Here is a 17,134-nt window from a genome sequence, read left to right as displayed (position 1 = left end):
ATGATACCTGATAAAGCCTTTTCCACCTCACCTCTAGCCTCAGGACCCAGTAGAGATGGTGCCCTCCCATCCCTTTTCCCTCTTCCTCTCCCTGCTTCCTTCAGTAGCTCCAGCCAGGCCTCTTTCCTTTTATGGGCAGCAGGGAAATCAAAGGCTAGAGTTGGTTTAGGCTGTGGCCTTGGCTTCGTGGAGAGAGGGCTCACCACCTTCTCATGCCCTGATGCCCCTGCCCAGCACTGAGAACTGTGATTAACCTCACTGCAATGTGCTGGGCTCAGAAGGTGTCATTTTGCATTTTGCCACAAGAGGCAAGCCCATTGTACTTAGGAAAGCTTGGCCAGGTTCAAATGATAAGCCACAAAATGAAATAGAGATCTGAGAGCTAGGACTGTGCAGAGAAGGGGCTTGATGTGGACATTTGAGGACCTGGACTGTCAGAGGTCCTTCTCTTTGCTCTGGGAGTCAGGTGGAGGCTGGAGAGCCCAGGTTCTGCTGCTATGGTAAGCCGTCCATCCCCTCTGCTTTCCTGTCCCTTCTAGGCCACAGTCCTACCTTCTGAAGTATGGTGGTAGTCTGAGTGAGACTTGTAAATTTTCTTTAAATGATGTTTTTCTCCTTGATGCTAGTGGTGGTTTCTATCTTGTGGGTGAGGCTGGTTAGCAGTGGGGGTGTAGAATGGGACTCAACAGGCAAGATGGTTCTGGAAATCCCAAACTTGGGAATTGACTCCATCAGACCCCAGAGGAGGTTCAGTCTGTTTTTGGAGCCCTGGCCCTGCTCTTAACTGGTCTGGACTTGAAATGCAGGTTGCAGGCAGGGTCATGGCCCTGGGAGGAGGTTAAGTGACTTAGGGCTGAGAGGAAGGAGCAGAGGATGCAGGTGGCACCCAGGATGTGCCTCTGTCCCAGCCTCCCCTCAGTGTACAGCCTTGCCTCTGGGGTGCTCAGGCTGAGCTGGTTGGTGCTCTAGGTGCTGCAACCTTGGTTCTTCTTTCGGCCTCTGCTTTGGGCCTTGCATCGTCCAAGGAGGTGTCATCAGTCAGGCTGATGTAGGAGCTGAGGGCCTCCCGGAGCCCCTCGCTGAGGAGAGACGCTTCTCCTGTGGCAGATGCTTCAGAGAACAAGAGGGAGCTGTGGAGGGGGGAAAAGAGCTGAGTCAAGGAGCTTCGTCCTCCCTCACCACACAGTTCACTTTTCTCAAAACATGTCTTGAAGTCACTCCTGAAAAACAGTGGCTCCCTGTTCCCTGTCAGGTCAAACCCCAGCTTGACTTCTCCACTCGGGACTGGTGCTCTCTATTCTCCCCCATCTTGTCTGACCTTCTTTCCATCTTGGCCACCTTGGTGTACAGGCATACCCTATGTCCATGCCCACTTTCTCCTCCCTGCCAGTCTTCCCTACAGACCTGCTGAGCCTGAGCTGGCCTCTACGAGCTCAGTCAGTCAATGTTCACTGGCCCCCCTGTGTCCCTGAAGGTGACAAGCCCATTCTGGGTTGTGGGTTCCCAGGGGCAAGTCCTTCTAACTCTTCTTTGTTCCACCTCCATGTTCCAGGGGTCCCCTCACCTGTCCAGCTCTTTCCAGTTGAGTGGCGTCGTCTGTACAGTCACAGGTAGGGGTATGGCCTTGCCAAAGAGTGGGCCAGCCCTCCGCAGGGCACAGGGCTCCTTAAGGAGGCAGCAGATGTCATCCGCCAGCTCTGAGGAAGAGACCTAGACCCTTGACATGGCTGACTCCAGCCCTGCTTTCCTCCCCAGCAACGCCCACCCTCACCCTGACAGCTTTCCACACTTGGCAGGTGGGGGCATGGTCAAAAAAGAGTGACTGCATGAGCCCCAAGCTATTGGTCTCCTAGAGGCTGAGATGTAGTCAAATGTCATTCTGAGCTAGCTTTTGGGAGACTTAATTTACTGTGTGATTTTGGGTAAGTTGATGGACTTCTTCAAGCCCCGTGTTCCAGCTAAGAAAGTGCTGTGGGAAGAAGAAAGCTAAGGAATGCTCAACCTCTACTCATACTGTCAGTATCCACTGCATGGAACAACTCGCCAGAAAAACCCCTCATCAGTTTTCCCAGGAGTGGCCTTTCCTCTCTGCCCCTTTGACACTGTGCTCTAGTGACTGCATCCTCTAGTGCCTATTACAGGACAGGCACCAGAAAATGCTAAGAATCAGGTGAATTCCTACAGTAACAGTTCTGGGTCTAGTTGCCATGGAAAGAACCATGCCTGCCACTGGGGACTTTGACTCAGAACCACAGTGGGCGAGGTATTGGCCTGCGCTCACAAGGGACATCTCTGTGGCTCTGTGAGGGCATAGGATGAAGACAGGGCTCCCAGCCTGTTTCTTAGCACAAGGACTGGCATAAAGATAGGGGAGATCTTCTGTCTGGATATTCTTTTCTTTGTTATTTTTTTGTGAGGAAGATAGCCCTGAGCTAACATCCGATGCCAATCCTCTTTTTTTTTTCCTTTGGCTAAGGAAGATTGGCCCTGGGCTAACATCCGTGCCCATCTTCCTCTGCTTTATATGGGACGCAGCCACAGCATAGCTTGACAAGCGGTGCGTCGGTGCGTGCCCGGGATCTGAACCGGTGAACCCAGGGCTGCCGAAGTGGAGCGTGCGCACTTAACCGCTGCACCACCGGGCTGGCCCTGTCTGGATGTTCTTAAGCAAGTAAAGTGTCTAAAGGCATGGACCCCACGTCCCAGTCTACTCTCATGGAGGCAGGGAAAGGCCATACCAGAGTAATGGTCCACCAGGGCCTGGAGTGAGGGGAAGGTAAGGCGTGGCGAGATGTACAGCCAGCCGTTGTCAAGGCGCTGGATCCTGTAGTGTTTGATCCGGTCCCAGGATGCAGTGCGGCTGAGGCGGACTGACAGGGAGTAAAAGCCTGAAGAGGAAAGGGTCCAAGGTGAGACTGAGGCCCTGCTGGGACGCAGCCACACCCAGGTTGGGAGAAGGAAGAGATGAGGTGACCACGGAGAATGACCACAGGGCCCAGACAGAAGGGGAGTGGGCAGGGGAAGGACAAAGACTTGCTTTCTTGATAATAAACGACAACATATTCATAATAGGGCTCTCGAGAGGATGAAATGAGATCGCGCACACAGAGCCCTCAGTGCAGGGCCTGGCATAGTTTAAGTGAACATGAAGTGTTGGCTGTTATTATAAAGACTCAACTGGGCAGAAGTGTTAGAATATGAAAACGTGTCAGTAGATGTCAGCAAGGACCGGGAGAAAAAGGAGCTTTCTTACCCTGCTGGTGGAAAGATTAATTAGTACAAGCCACTTTGGAAACAGTTGGCATTAACTAGTCAAGTTGAACATGGACATGCCTCACACCCCAGCAGTTCCATCCCAGCATGTTACCTTAGAAATGCATGAATAAGACTATTCATAGCAGCATTGTTTGGAAAAGCGCAAAATTGCAAGTAGCCTATATACACTCAATAAAATGGTGGATTATACAATGGAAAACTATACAGCAGTAAAAGTAAATAACCACTACACGTATAAGTGTAGATAAACCTTAAAGATAATGAGCAGGGTGCTGGCCCAGTGGTGTAGTGGTTAAGTGCGCACGCTCCGCTGCTGGCGGCCCGGGTTCGGATCCCGGGCGCGCACCGCTTGTCAGGCCATGCTGTGGCGGTGTCCCATATAAAGTGGAGGAAGATGGGCACAGATGTTAGCCCAGGGCCAGTCTTCCACAGCAAAAAGAGGAGGATTGGCATGGATGTTAGTTCAGGGCTGATCTTTCTCACAAAAAAAAAAAAAAAAAAAAAAAAGATAATGAGCAGAAGCAGCAAGTCACAGAAGCATACATTCAGCATGGTCCTATTTAAATAAAGGTCAAAGGCAGCCAAAACTATATTGCATAGGGATACGTGTATGGCAAAGCTATGAAGAAAATAACTGAATGATTAACACAGTATGCAAGGGGCTTCAAAGGGATTGTTATTGTGCAATTTCTTTAGCTGGTAAATGGGCACATGGATATTGGTTTTATTATTAGTCTTTAACCTATACATATATACACTGATGTATATAACAGAATTTTTCCAGTTTTGCTTTTTTCGTTTTTAAAATAAACTCTTGAGGTATAATTTACATATAATAAAACGCACATGTTTAAAGTGTACAGTTTGATGGATTCAACAAAAATTTTAATTTTTTTTTTACAAAGGAGAATTGGCTAGAAGAGGAAAGCACGATTGAAAAATGAATAGAGAAGAAAGACTAAAATCATTATAATACACAGGCCTCCAACAGTTTTCAGCAGATGAGGGTACATATGAGAGCAGTTTATAACTGTAAAGTGGGATTCATTTCTTAAGTCAACACTTCATCAAAGCCAAGTGGGAAGGGGTGCTTAGTGAAATAATAGCAATAATGTATTATTACTATCATCTAATGATCTAAAGCTATCTGTAGCTTCCATTTATCGAGTGCTTACTGTGTGCTTTATATGGATTTTCTCATCTAATTCTCATAACCACCCTGTGAGGTAGGTACAATTTCCCTACTACAGATGAGAAAACGATGGCACAGAGAACCTGGAAGAAGAGGCAATGACCCTATCACCAACCTTTCCCTGTGGAATGCCAACCAAAGGCAGGAGTGAATTTCCCAATCCACAGGCACTGCTCAGTTTTAGGAAGCGTTTACTTTGAGGAAGTGGTCTAAACACTCCAATTCAAAAGCAGAGATTTTCACACTGGATTTAAAAAAGCAAGAACCGGCCTGGCCCCGTGGCTTAGCGGTTAAGTGCGAGCGCCCTGCTACTGGTGGCCCAGGTTCGGATCCCAGGCACGCACCAATGCACCGATTCTCCGGCCATGCTGAGGCCGCGTCCCACATACAGCAACTAGAAGGATGTGCAACTATGACATACAACTATCTACTGGGACTTTGGGGGAAAAAAGGAGGAGGATTGGCAATAGATGTTAGCTCAGAGCCAGTCTTCCTCAGCAAAAAGAGGAGGATTAGCATGGATGTTAGCTCAGGGCTGATCTTCCTCACAAAAAAAAAAAAAATAGATTAGCAAACACAATTATAAAACCAAAGATCAAGGGAAGGTAAGCACCAAGAATAAATATAACCTCCTCATGTTAAACACGAACTCACAACACAAGAAGGAATAAGATGTGACAACAATAACTTAGAAAGGGAAGAGGAAAGGGATCGATCCAACAGTGTAAGGGAATAAGAGGCCATCAAAAAATGGACTATCACATTCACGAGATTTTTTATACAAACCTCATGGTAAGCACTAACCAAATAATCAGAACAGAATCACACACGATAAAGAAAAACTAAGAGAACCCCCATACAGAACTACCAAACTGAATTGGTAATCCGAAACACATGGGACAAGAAACAAAAGAAATGCAAAAGGACCAGAAAAAGAGCGATAAAATAACAACAACTAGCCCCCATATATCAACAATTACCCTAAATGTAAATGGACTGAACTCTCTAATCAAAAGACGCAGAGTGATGGGATGGATGAAAAAACAAGACCCAACAATATGCTGCCTCCAGGAAACACATCTCAGCTCTAAAGATGAGCACAGGCTTAGAGTGAAAGGATGGGAGACAATACTCCAAGCTAATGGCAAACAAAAGAAAGCAGGTGTTGCCATACTTATACCAGACAAAGTTGACTTCAAGATAAAACAGGTAATGAGAGACAAAGAGGGGCAATATATAATGATAAAAAGGACACTCCACCAAGAAGACATATCACTTTTAAATATATATGCACCCACTACAGGAGCACCAAGGTACATAAAGCAACTATTAACAAACCTAAAAGGAGGTATTAACAACAACACAATAATAGTAGGGGATCAATACACCACTCTCATCAATGGACAGATCATCCAGACAGAAAATCAATAAGGAAATAATGGACTTAAATGAAAAATTTGATGAGATGGACTGCATTGATATATATAGAGCACTCCATCCAAACACAACAGATTACACATTCTTCTCAAGTGCACATGGAATGTTCTCAAGAATAGACCATGTTTTGGGAAACAAGGCATGCTTATATAAATTTAAGAAGACTGAAATCATAACAAGCATCTTTTCTGACCATAATGCCATGAAGTTAGAAATCAACTACAAGAAAAAACCAGGAAAGTGACAAAGCTGTGGAGACTCAACAACATGCTACTAAACGACCAATGGATCACTGATGAAATTAAAGGAGAAATCAAATCATATCTGGAGACAAATGAAAATGAAAATACACTGTACCAACTTGTATGGGATGCAGCAAAAGCAATCCTGAGAGGGAAACTCATAGCAATACAGGCCCAAGTTTGTTAACAAACAAGAAAAAGCCCAAGTAAGCAACCTCACACTGTGCCTAACAGAATTAGAAAAAGAAGGACAAACAAAGCCTAAAGTCAGCAAAGGAGAGATATAATAAAAATCAGAGCAGAAATAAATGAAATTGAAATCAAAAAAACAGTAGAAAGGATCAATGAAACAATGAGCTAGTTCTTTGAGAAGATAAACACAATTGACAAACCCTTAGCCAGACTCACCAAGAAAAAAAAGAGAAAAGGCTCAAATAAAATTAGAAATGAAAAAGGAGAAATTACAACAGATACCACAGAAATACAAAAGATTATAAGAGAATACTATGAAAAACTATATGCCAACAAATTGGACAATCTAGAAGAAATGGATAAATTCTTATACTCATACAACCTCCCAAAACTGAATCAAGAAGAAATAGAGAACCTGAACAGACCAATCACAAGTAAAGAGATTGAAACAGTAATCAAAAACCTCCCAAAAAATATAAGTCCAGGCCCAGATGGCTTCTCTGGAGAATTTTACCAAACATTCAAAGAAGACTTAATACCTATCCTTCTCAAACTATTCCAAAAAATAAAGGAAGATGGAACACTTCTCGACACATTCTACGAGGCCAATATCACCCTGATACCAAAGCCAGACAAAGACAATACTAAGAAGGAAAACTACAGACCAATATCCCTGATGAACATAGATGCAAAAATCCTCAATGATATATTGGCAAACTGAACACAGCATTACATTAAAAAGATCATACACCATCATCAAGTGGGATTTATACCAGGGAGACAGGGATGGCTCAACATCTGCAAAACAATCAACATGATACACCACATTAACAAAACGAGGAATAAAAACCATATGATTGGGCCGGCCCCGTGGCTTAGCGGTTAAGTGCGCGCGCTCTGCTACTGGCGGCCCGGGTTTGGATCCCGGGCGCGCACCGATACACCGCTTCTCCGGCCATGCTGAGGCCGCGTCCCACATACAGCAACTAGAAGGATGTGCAGCTATGACATACAACTATCTACTGGGGCTTTGGGGGAAAAATAAATAAATAAAATTATAAAAAAAAAAACATATGATCATCTCAATAGATGCAGAGAAGGCTTTTGACAAGATCCAACGTCCATTTATGATAAAAACTCTCAGCAAAATGGGTATAGAAGGAAAGTACCTTAACATAATAAAGGCCATATATGACAAACCTACAGCAAACATCATACTCAATGGGGAAAAACTGAAAGCTATCCCTCTGAAAACAGGAACAAGACAAGGGTGCCCACTCTCGCCACTCTTAGTCAACACAGTACTGGAGGTTCTGGCGAGAACAATTCGGCAAGAAAAAGGAATAAAAGGAATCCAAATAGGCAATGAAGAAGTGAAACTCTCACTGTTTGCAGATGACATGATATTATATATAGAAAACCCTAAAGAATCCATTGGAAAACTATTAGAAATAATCAACAACTACAGCCAAGTTGCAGGGTACAAAATCAATCTACAAAAATCAGTTGCATTTCTATATACCAACAATGAACTAACAGAAAGAGAACTCAAGAAGACAATCCCATTTACAATTGCAACAAAAAGAATAAAATATCTAGGAGTAAATTTAACCAAGGAAGTGAAAGACCTATACAAGGAAAACTATAAGACATTATTGAGTGAAATTGATTACGACATAAAGAAATGGAAAGATATTCCATGCACTTGGATTGGAAGAATAAACATAGTTAAAATGTCCATACTACCTAAAGCGATCTACCAGATTCAATGCAATCCCAATCAGAATCCCAAGGACATTCTTCACAGAAATAGAACAAAGAATACTAACATTCACATGGGCCAACAAAAGACCCCGTATAGCTAAAGCAATCCCGAAAAAGAAGAAGGCTGGAGGCATCACAATCCCTGACTTCAAAACATACTACAAAGGGATAGTAATTAAAACAGCATGGTACTGGTACAAAAACAGACACACAGATCAATGGGACAGAACTGAAAGTCCAGAAGTAAAACCTCACATCTATGGGCAGCTAATCTTTGACAAAGGAGCTAAGGACATACGGTAGAGAAAGGAAAGTCTCTTCAATAAATGGTGCTGGGAAAACTGGACGGCCACATGCAAAAGAATGAAAGTAGACCATCTTCTTTCACCATACACAAAAATTAACTCAAAATGGATCAAAGACCTGAAGGTGAGACCTGAAACTGTAAAACTCCTGGAGGAAAATATAGGTAGTACACTACTCATCATCAGCCATAAAGGGATCTTTTTGAATTCCATGTCTACTCAGACAAGGGAAACAAAAGAAAAAATAAACATGTGGGACTTCATCAGATTAAAGAGCTTCTACAAGGCAAATGAAACCAGGATCAAAATGAATAGGGAACCCACCAGCTGGGAAAAAATATTTGCAAACCATATATCCAACAAGGGATTAATCTCCATAATATATAAAGAACTCACACAACTGAACAACAAAAAAACAAACAACCCAATCAAAAAATGGGTAGAGGAAATGAACAGACACTTCTCCAAAGAAGATATACTGATGGCCAATAGGCACATGAAAAGATGCTCCACATCACTAATCATCAGGGAAACGCAAATCAAAACAACACTAAGAGGGCCAGCCCCATGGCTTAGCAGTTAAGTGCGTGTGCTCCGCTGCTGGCGGCCCGAGTTCAGATCCCGGGCACGCACAGTCGCACCGCTTCTCCGGCCATGATGAGGTTGCGTCCCACATACAGCAACTAGAAGGCTGTGCAACTATGACATACAACTATCTACTGGGGCTTTGGGGGGAAAAAATAAATAAATAAAAATTAAAAAAAAAAAAAACAACACTAAGATATCATCTTACACCCATTGGAATGGCTATAATCACCAAGACAAAAAACGACAAATGCTGGAGAGGCTATGGAGAAATGGGAACCTTACTTAATCCACTGCTGGTGGGAATGCAAACTGGTGCAGCCTCTATGGAAAACAGTATGGAGATTTCTCAAGAAATTAAAAATAGAAATACCTTATGATCCAGCTATCCCACTACTGGGTATCTACCTAACGAACCTGAAATCAACAATCCAAAGAGGCTTATGCACCCCTATGTTCATCGCAGCATTATTCACTATGGGCAAGACATGGAAGCAACCCAAGTGTCCCTCGACTGATGATTGGATAAAGAAGATGTGGTATATATATACCATGGAATACTACTCAGCCATAAAAAAGACAAAATTGTCCCATTTGCAACAACATGGATGGACCTGGAGGGTATTAACGTTAAGTGAAATAAGCCAGAAAGAGAAAGACAAACAGTGCATGATTTCACTTATATGTGGAAGATAAACCAACACACAGACAGATAGAACTGTTTGGTGGTTACCAGGGGCTAGGGGGGTGGGGGGTGGGCACAAGGGGTGGAGGGATGCATTTATATGGTGACTGACTGACAATAATGTACAACAAAAATTTCACAATAAAAAAATTTAAAAAAAGAATTGAACATCATTGTAATTCACTATATTAGTAGAATAAAAGAGAAAAAACATGATCTCCTGAAGAAATATAGAAAAATCATTTGACAAAATTCAACACCCATCATGATTTTTTTGTGTGTGTGTGAGGAGGATCAGCCCTGAGCTAACATCCAATGCCAATCCTCCTCTTTTTTTGCTGAGGAAGACTGGCTCTGGGCTAACATCTATGCCCATCTTCCTCTACTTTATATGGGACACCACCACAGCATGGCTTGACAAGCAGTGCGTCGGTGCGCACCCGGGATCCGAACCCGCAAACCCCGGGCCGCTGCAGCGGAGCGTGTGCACCCAACTGCTTGCGCCACCGGGCCGGCCCCAACACCCATCATGATTTCAAAAAAAACCCAACAAATAGAAAGTGTGATAGTTTCCTATTGCTGCTATAACAAATTACCACAAATTTAGTGGCTTAAAACACATTATTATCTTACACAGTTCTGGAGCTCATAAATCTGAAATGGGTTTCACTGAACTAAGACCAAGGTGTCAGCAAGCCTGTGTTTCTTCTACAGGCTTTAGAGGAGAATCCATTTCTTTTGCCTTTCCAGTTTCTAGAAGCCAACTGCATCCCTTAGCTCGTGGTCCCTTTCTCCGTCTTCAAAGCCAGCAGCATGGCATCTTCCAATCTCTCTCAGACTCTGACCCTCCTGCCTCCCTCTTGTAAAGACCCTTGTGACTGCACTGGGCTCATCTGGATAATCCATGATAATCTCCCCATGTCAAAATCCTTAATTTAATCACATCTACAAATTCCCTTTTTGCAATGTAAGGTGATATATTCACAGGTTCCAGGGATTAGGACCTGGACATCTTTGGGGGGACCATTATTATGCCTACCACAGAAGAGTACTTCCTCTCAATCTGACATAGAACATCTGTGAAAAATCCATAAGTAACATTATACTTAATGGGAAAGACTGAATTTTAACTTCTAAAATTGGGAACAAAGCAAGAATGTTCTCACCAATTCACTCATTGTACTAGAGGTCCCAGGCAGTGCAATAAGTCAACAAAAAGAAACAAAAGGTATACGGATTGGAAAATAAGTAGTTAAACCATATTTACAGACAATGTAATCATATATGTAGAAAATCCTAAGGAATCTACAGAAAAGCTACTAGAACTAATAAGTGAATTTAATAAGCGTCAAATAGGGTCCGTGCTTCTTTTTCCTTGTTCTCTGACTCTGGAGGCCCCTTGACCTCTGTACCTTTAAGAAGAGTCTCTTCTGGAGCTGTGTTGTGACTCTGAAAAAGCTCTGTGGTTGGGAAAGGGCTAAATATCTGAAAATAGGCCCCAGAGGCCAACCAACCCAGCTGAACTAAGCAACCAAGTCCCCACATCCTCTGCCTGGCTCTCCAGCCACCCCACCCTGGCCACTGTCACCACAGTCACTAGAACCAAGAAGGGTAGCTACACTGAGGACCTGGCTCATAGGTTCAGGGATAAAAAGCAAGCTCTGTAAACCCCATGGTGGGGACAGGTCACCTACTAAGGCCTGTAACTGGCCTATGTGCTTGGTATCCCGCTTTTCCTTCTCACTGCATGCGCCAGCCAGTCCCAGATACCTACTGCTCCCTCCCAGTTCCAGGACATCTCCTTTTTAACTCAGACTCTGGGTTCAAATCCCACATAGAGCCACGTACTATATACACCCCTGCTGCCCCATGCTCACTAGCTGTCTCTAAGGCACATTATTTGAGCTCTCAGATCTGTTTCCTATCTGTAAAGGGGGATAAAACTGTCCCAGTCTCAACAGATCACCGCAAGGACTCAGGTGGTGAAGCAGGCAAAGCATTTAGAAGTGTCTGGCGTGTAACAAGCACCCAACAACACTTATCAGGCCTCAGGTCCTTTGCTCATGCTGTTCCTTTTATATGGAACACCCTTCTATCTGATAACCCCCAGCCTTCCTTTTACAACTCAGTTTTGCTCAGACAACTCCTCTCCAGAACACCTTCCCTGCCTGGGAGAACCCCCAGCTCTAGGCTTGCCCAGGCATGAGTGCTTCTGTGGCACCAAGGGTCCTCCTCTGCTATCGTCTGTCCCTCAACCCTACCCCTCACCCCCCACACACAAACACAGCCAACCGTGAACCTCCTGAGGGATGGGTCTGATTTGTCCTCCCACCATCTTTCCATCTCAGAAAACAGCAGCACTATCCATCCATTATTAAACTCCTACCTGGTGTCATGCCTCACTGCTTCCATTCTCTCACACCTCACATCCAGCACGACAGAAAGCCCTACTGGCTACATACAGAACACGTCCAGAATCCAACCACTTCTCACCCAGACGGAGCCTGTAACTACTTCCCATGTGGCTTCCCACTTCCGCCTTACCCCCTGCTAAATCCCATCTTCACAGCAGTCAAGGGAGCAGGCCATGGCACTCACATCAGAACTCTCCCTGTCACACTTAAGATAAATCCTCACCCTGGAAAGGCCCAGCATAGCTCCCGAAGACCTCGGGTCTGCTCCAGGCACACCTGCCTCCTGCCGAGGACGCACCTACCCTGAGGCCTTTGCACCTGCACAGGCATCCCATCAACTCTGCTCCTCTTAGGCTTCTTTGTTGTTTCTTTCGGCACTTACCATGATCGGACACTTTATTATTTACTTGTTCACTGTCTACCTGCCAACTAGATTGTGGGCAGGGATTTTACTTTTTATACTGTTGAATCGCCAGCACTGAAAACAGTGGCTGGCAGAGTCGCCATGCAATATCTATTTGTTGAGTGAATGAATGAATCTCCGTGATAAACACTGGACAGAGCCGTGATTACAAGCAGTTTTGAGGAGTCCTTGTCACCATTTGCACTTCTACTGCTGTCTGTGAGCACAGATGGTGTTGGGGAGCAGTCTACCCCCCACCCCAGCACTTCGTCCTCTCCCCTCCCCTCAGGCACTCATTCACTCACTCATTTATTCAGTAAACATCCATTGAGCACTTCCTACATGCCGGTGCTGCGCCAGGCCCAGAGACAGGTGATCAGATCTTCACACTTTGGGGAAAGAGGTGCCGTCCCATCGACACATCACACAGCCAGAACGTTCTTTTATGGTCTTCAATTATTTACTTCCCGTGCCCTTAGACCACATACCCTGATTTTAAGAAATAAGTTTACTGCAGCTACAGAAGAGGTCTTTTCAAGATGCAATGGGAGTTGAGAGCAAAGAGTGACAAACAGCCTGGGGAAACGACATTGAAATGGGTCGTGAAGGATGAGTGTGAGTTTGCCAAGTGGCGGAATGGAGGAGCGGGCTTTCCAGGCTGAGGGAGGATTATGTGCAAGGATGCCACGGTGGAAAAAACAAGGTATTCATTCATGGAGCATTCTGGTGGGCAGTGGGCCAGAAGGCAGGATGTGGGAAGGAATGTTGGAGCCGTGGCTGAGTGCAGGGCCTGGAGGGAGACCTACTGGGAAAAAGGCAAGGAAGGTACAAGGTCTCGGGTTCCAGAAAGCTCCACCAGGCTTAGCCAATGTCACATCCTGGCCTGCATGGACCTCTGGAATCCGGCACCACGTTTTCCCAGGTGTTCTGAGGATGATGCCAAGAGGAAGGGTGGGCTCCACAGTGGTGTGAAGGATCAGATTAGGAGCTCTGTGTGGGAGGTGGACCTAGCAGGACCCTCTTGAACTTTCTCTGCTGAGCTCTCTGAGAAGCTGAGAGCCTCAGGGATGCTGCACCTGGGACCTTCCACTGTCTGCAGCCTGAGGACAGGAACCAAGACTTAGCAGGCCTGACTCGGAGGAGATGCTCAATAAGTGTTTCCCAACTGACAGAATGGACAGGGGTGAGCCCCTCAGTGGCAGGAAGCATGTCTCACTCATCAATCTCCCTTACAGTGACCAACACAGAACAGACACATAGCAGGACAGCAGGAAGGCCAGGGAGTGGTGCTGTTGGGGACCAGCCCTGGCACCGACCTCTGGAGCAGTCCTGTGACCTCCACCAAGTCTTCAGTGCCCCTTCACAGTCCAAAGTTTTTGGCCTGACTTGGGCCATACCAGGCTCCCCCAAGGCCTAGAACACAACCAGGTAGGCCAGAGGGACTCTGGGGAAGATGGGGGAGCCTTACCCTTCCCCCTCCAGATCTGAGCAGTGTTCTTGGGAGCTCATGGGCCCCAGGCCTGCCTCCTTGGTCCACACACAGGCTCAAAGTCTCTGCAGAATTTCCTTCTCAGAGGTCTATCTGGACCTCAGGCCAAAGAAAAGCTGATCCTGATATCACTCCCTCGGTCCACAGTTAACATGGCAAATTCATCACGTAAACGGAAAACACATTGTCTCTTATTACTTAATTCTGGGTTCCCTAGATTGGAACTGTGTTTTCAAACTTAAAAGAACGTTAAGAACCACCTGGAGAACTCGTGAAGGAAGCAGCTTTCTGACCTCTGCTCTCACAAGTCTGATTCAGTAGGTCTGCAGGGGGGCCCAAGAGTCCGCATTGTCAGAAGTTCCCCTGATAACTCCTGTGTACTCAGGTCTGAGAACCACCGTTCTATGACGTCACTTGGGCCCCTAGAGCTGTGGTGTCAAACTTTTTTTGACCACAAACCACAGTATGAAATTTTAGACTGTGACCCAGGACAAACTCAAAATTACTAAAACAAAAGTTTGATGCAGCCATATTTCCCCAACTCCCAGTGATGTACCCTGATGTCTCCTGGCTCTCTTTCACTTCACTCACTGGTCCAGATCCACCTGGACCTTAGCTGCAAATCAGAATCACCTGGGGGGGGCCGGCCCCGTGGCTTAGCGGTTAAGTGCGCGCTCTCCTCTACTGGCGGCCCGGGTTCGGATCCGGGCGTGCACCGACGCACCGCTTTTCCGGCCATGCTGAGGCCAAGTCCCACATACAGCAACTAGAAGGATGTGCAGCTATGATGTACAACTATCTACTGGGGGGCTTTGGGGGAAAAAAAAAAAAGGGAGGAGGATTGGCAATGGATGTTAGCTCAGAGCCAGTCTTCCTCAGCAAAAAAAAAAAAAAAAAAAAGAGGAGGATTAGCACGGATGTTAGCTCAGGGCTGATCTTCCTCACAAAAAAAAAAAAAAAAGAATCACCTGGGGGGCTTTTATAGCTTCCAGGGCCGAGGTCACACCGCTGACCAATTAAATCAGAAACTCTAGGGGTGAGGTGCAGGCATCAGTAATTTATAAAGCTCCCCCAGATGATTCCAAATGCAGCGAAGGGCTAGATCAGCGGTTCTTCAAGTGTGGTCCCCAGGCCAGCTGCAGCTGCACCTGCGACTGGGTTGGAAAGGCACAGCCTCAGGCCCCGCCCCAGACCTGCCAAATCAGAAATGCCAGCAGGCGTGGGGCCAGCTCTGTTTTAACAAGCCCTCCAGCTGATTCCGATGCCCACCCAGGTTTGAGACCCACCAGTCTCTAACCACTGAACTAAACTGATTTCTTAGCCCACGAATGGGTCATGACCAGCAGTTTGACAAACGCTATACAAAAAGAAGCCCCAGATGAGAGATTAGAAATTAGTACCGGGGAGGTCAGTGCCTTTCCTGCAGAATCGGCAAATCTCTTCCTTTTTTGATAATGAGAGCTGCATTCTGATCTCTCCCCTTTTGGTGTTGGCTGTGGGGAAGCTCAGAGTCAAATCTAACCTTAACCCCAGTAACCACGTGGGTCCTTATGGATCCTTATCTGCTTTCTCTTTTATTTCTCAGCTGGCTCCTCTTGTATATGTGCCTTCTTAGGAAAGGGGCAGAGCGGCAATAAGTGCCGGTCACTGAGCTCTTGGGGCTGAACCAGGCCAGAGAGGGGTGGGGGTAGGGCAGCTGAGCACGAAGCACTTCCTGTGGCTTCTCAAGCTCACTGGGGCCCGGTCTGCAGCACCCCTGCCCCTATCAGCACCACCACTGCGGTTTCCTGCTCGCAGCTGCATGCTCAGGCCAGCCCCCCACCCCAGCCAGCCTATGGGTGTGTGTGAGGGTGGGATGCTGATGCTGCCTGGAAAACAGCAAGGGGAGCTGCAGAGAGGTCAACCCAGGGAGCTCCCGAGGGAAGGGGAGGAGAGGCAAAGATTCGCTGGACGGGGCCCAGAGGGAGACTGAGTAGAATGCAAAGGACCTGACAACCCATCACGGTTGGTTCCAGTTAGGGCAAGTACAGGAGGCCGGTCCTCATTCCTGAATATCTCCTCCCTCGTCCAGCACTGTGCTTGCAATTCCACCGTTATTGTCACACGTGGGCCTTTCTTAGGTGTCTGAAGTTAGATGAACCTCAGCTGGGTTTGAATCCAGTTCTGCACTTACTAGCTGTGTCTCCCCAGGCAAGTTGTTTCTCTGCTCTAAGACTCAGTTTCCTCATCTATAAAATGGGGACAATGGAAGTACGGTCCCTACAGGTTGTTTGAAGACACTTAAAAGACCTACATAAACGGGGACACTGCCACTCCTTCAACGTCCCTCTCTGCCCCTGCTGTAAGGGACTCAGGGCAGCAGCTCAGAGGGAGGCAGGGGCATCAGAGATAGCATTTATCAACTTCCTGTTTTGTTTGCAAAGGTCCTGCACCCGGGGTAGGAGAAGTATCATACGGACGTGCAATGTGACAGGCCCCTACTCCTCTCCAGGCCTCTGTTTCCCCATCTGTACAGTGGAAAGAGGGAGGTCATGAGGCGACTTCTAATAGATTTTCTGGCTCTGACTGCCTGGTGACCCAAAGCACAGAGACCTTGTCAACTTGTCGACTTTTTGCCAAGAGATCAGGATCATGTTGTGTCTTGGGGAGAGAGGAATCATTACTGGTCAGGGCAGGGAAAACCTGTGACTGTACTCTATTACAAGTCTCAGTTGCCAAAGTGTTGGCTGAGCCCGGATCCCTACTATGGGATCCATTCACACCCCTTTTTAGAAATGCAGGTTATGGGCCGGCCTGGTGGCGCAAGCGGTTGGGTGCGCGCGCTCCGCTGCGGCGGCCCGGGGTTCGCTGGTTCGGATCCTGGGCGCGCACCGACGCACTGCTTGGTAAGCCATGCTGTGGCGGCGTCCCATATAAAGTGGAGGAAGATAGGCACCGATGTTAGCCCAGGGCCGTCTTCCTCAGCAAAAAAGGAGGAGGATTGGCGGATGTTAGCTCAGGGCTGATCTCCTCACAAAAAAAAAAAAAAAAAAAAAAAAGAAATGCAGGTTATTGCTCCATTGCTGATGGGGTCTCATGGCAGCAACACGGCACTCAGTCAGCCAGACTGTCCAACTCCCAGGCCAGGCACTCTAGGCCTTTGCAATTGGC

At 46.4% G+C, this 17,134-nt stretch overlaps 1 protein-coding gene across 1 annotated transcript in view; it reads right to left on the bottom strand.

Moving 5' to 3' along the window:
- Positions 1-89: 89 nt before the first annotated feature.
- Positions 90-17,134, bottom strand: part of SLA2 (Src like adaptor 2) — a 29,246-nt gene continuing 12,201 nt past the window's right edge. The window contains 4 exon segments of the mRNA XM_058562762.1: positions 90-1,015; positions 1,018-1,130; positions 1,565-1,697; positions 2,739-2,888. Of these exon segments, the coding sequence (XP_058418745.1) occupies positions 966-1,015; positions 1,018-1,130; positions 1,565-1,697; positions 2,739-2,888 (446 nt within the window). The 3' untranslated portion in view covers positions 90-965.

The sequence above is a fragment of the Diceros bicornis genome, chromosome 19 (genome assembly GCF_020826845.1).
Source record: "Diceros bicornis minor isolate mBicDic1 chromosome 19, mDicBic1.mat.cur, whole genome shotgun sequence".
NCBI classification, from domain to species: Eukaryota; Metazoa; Chordata; class Mammalia; order Perissodactyla; family Rhinocerotidae; genus Diceros; species Diceros bicornis.
This window is presented reverse-complemented; position numbering and strand designations above follow the sequence as displayed.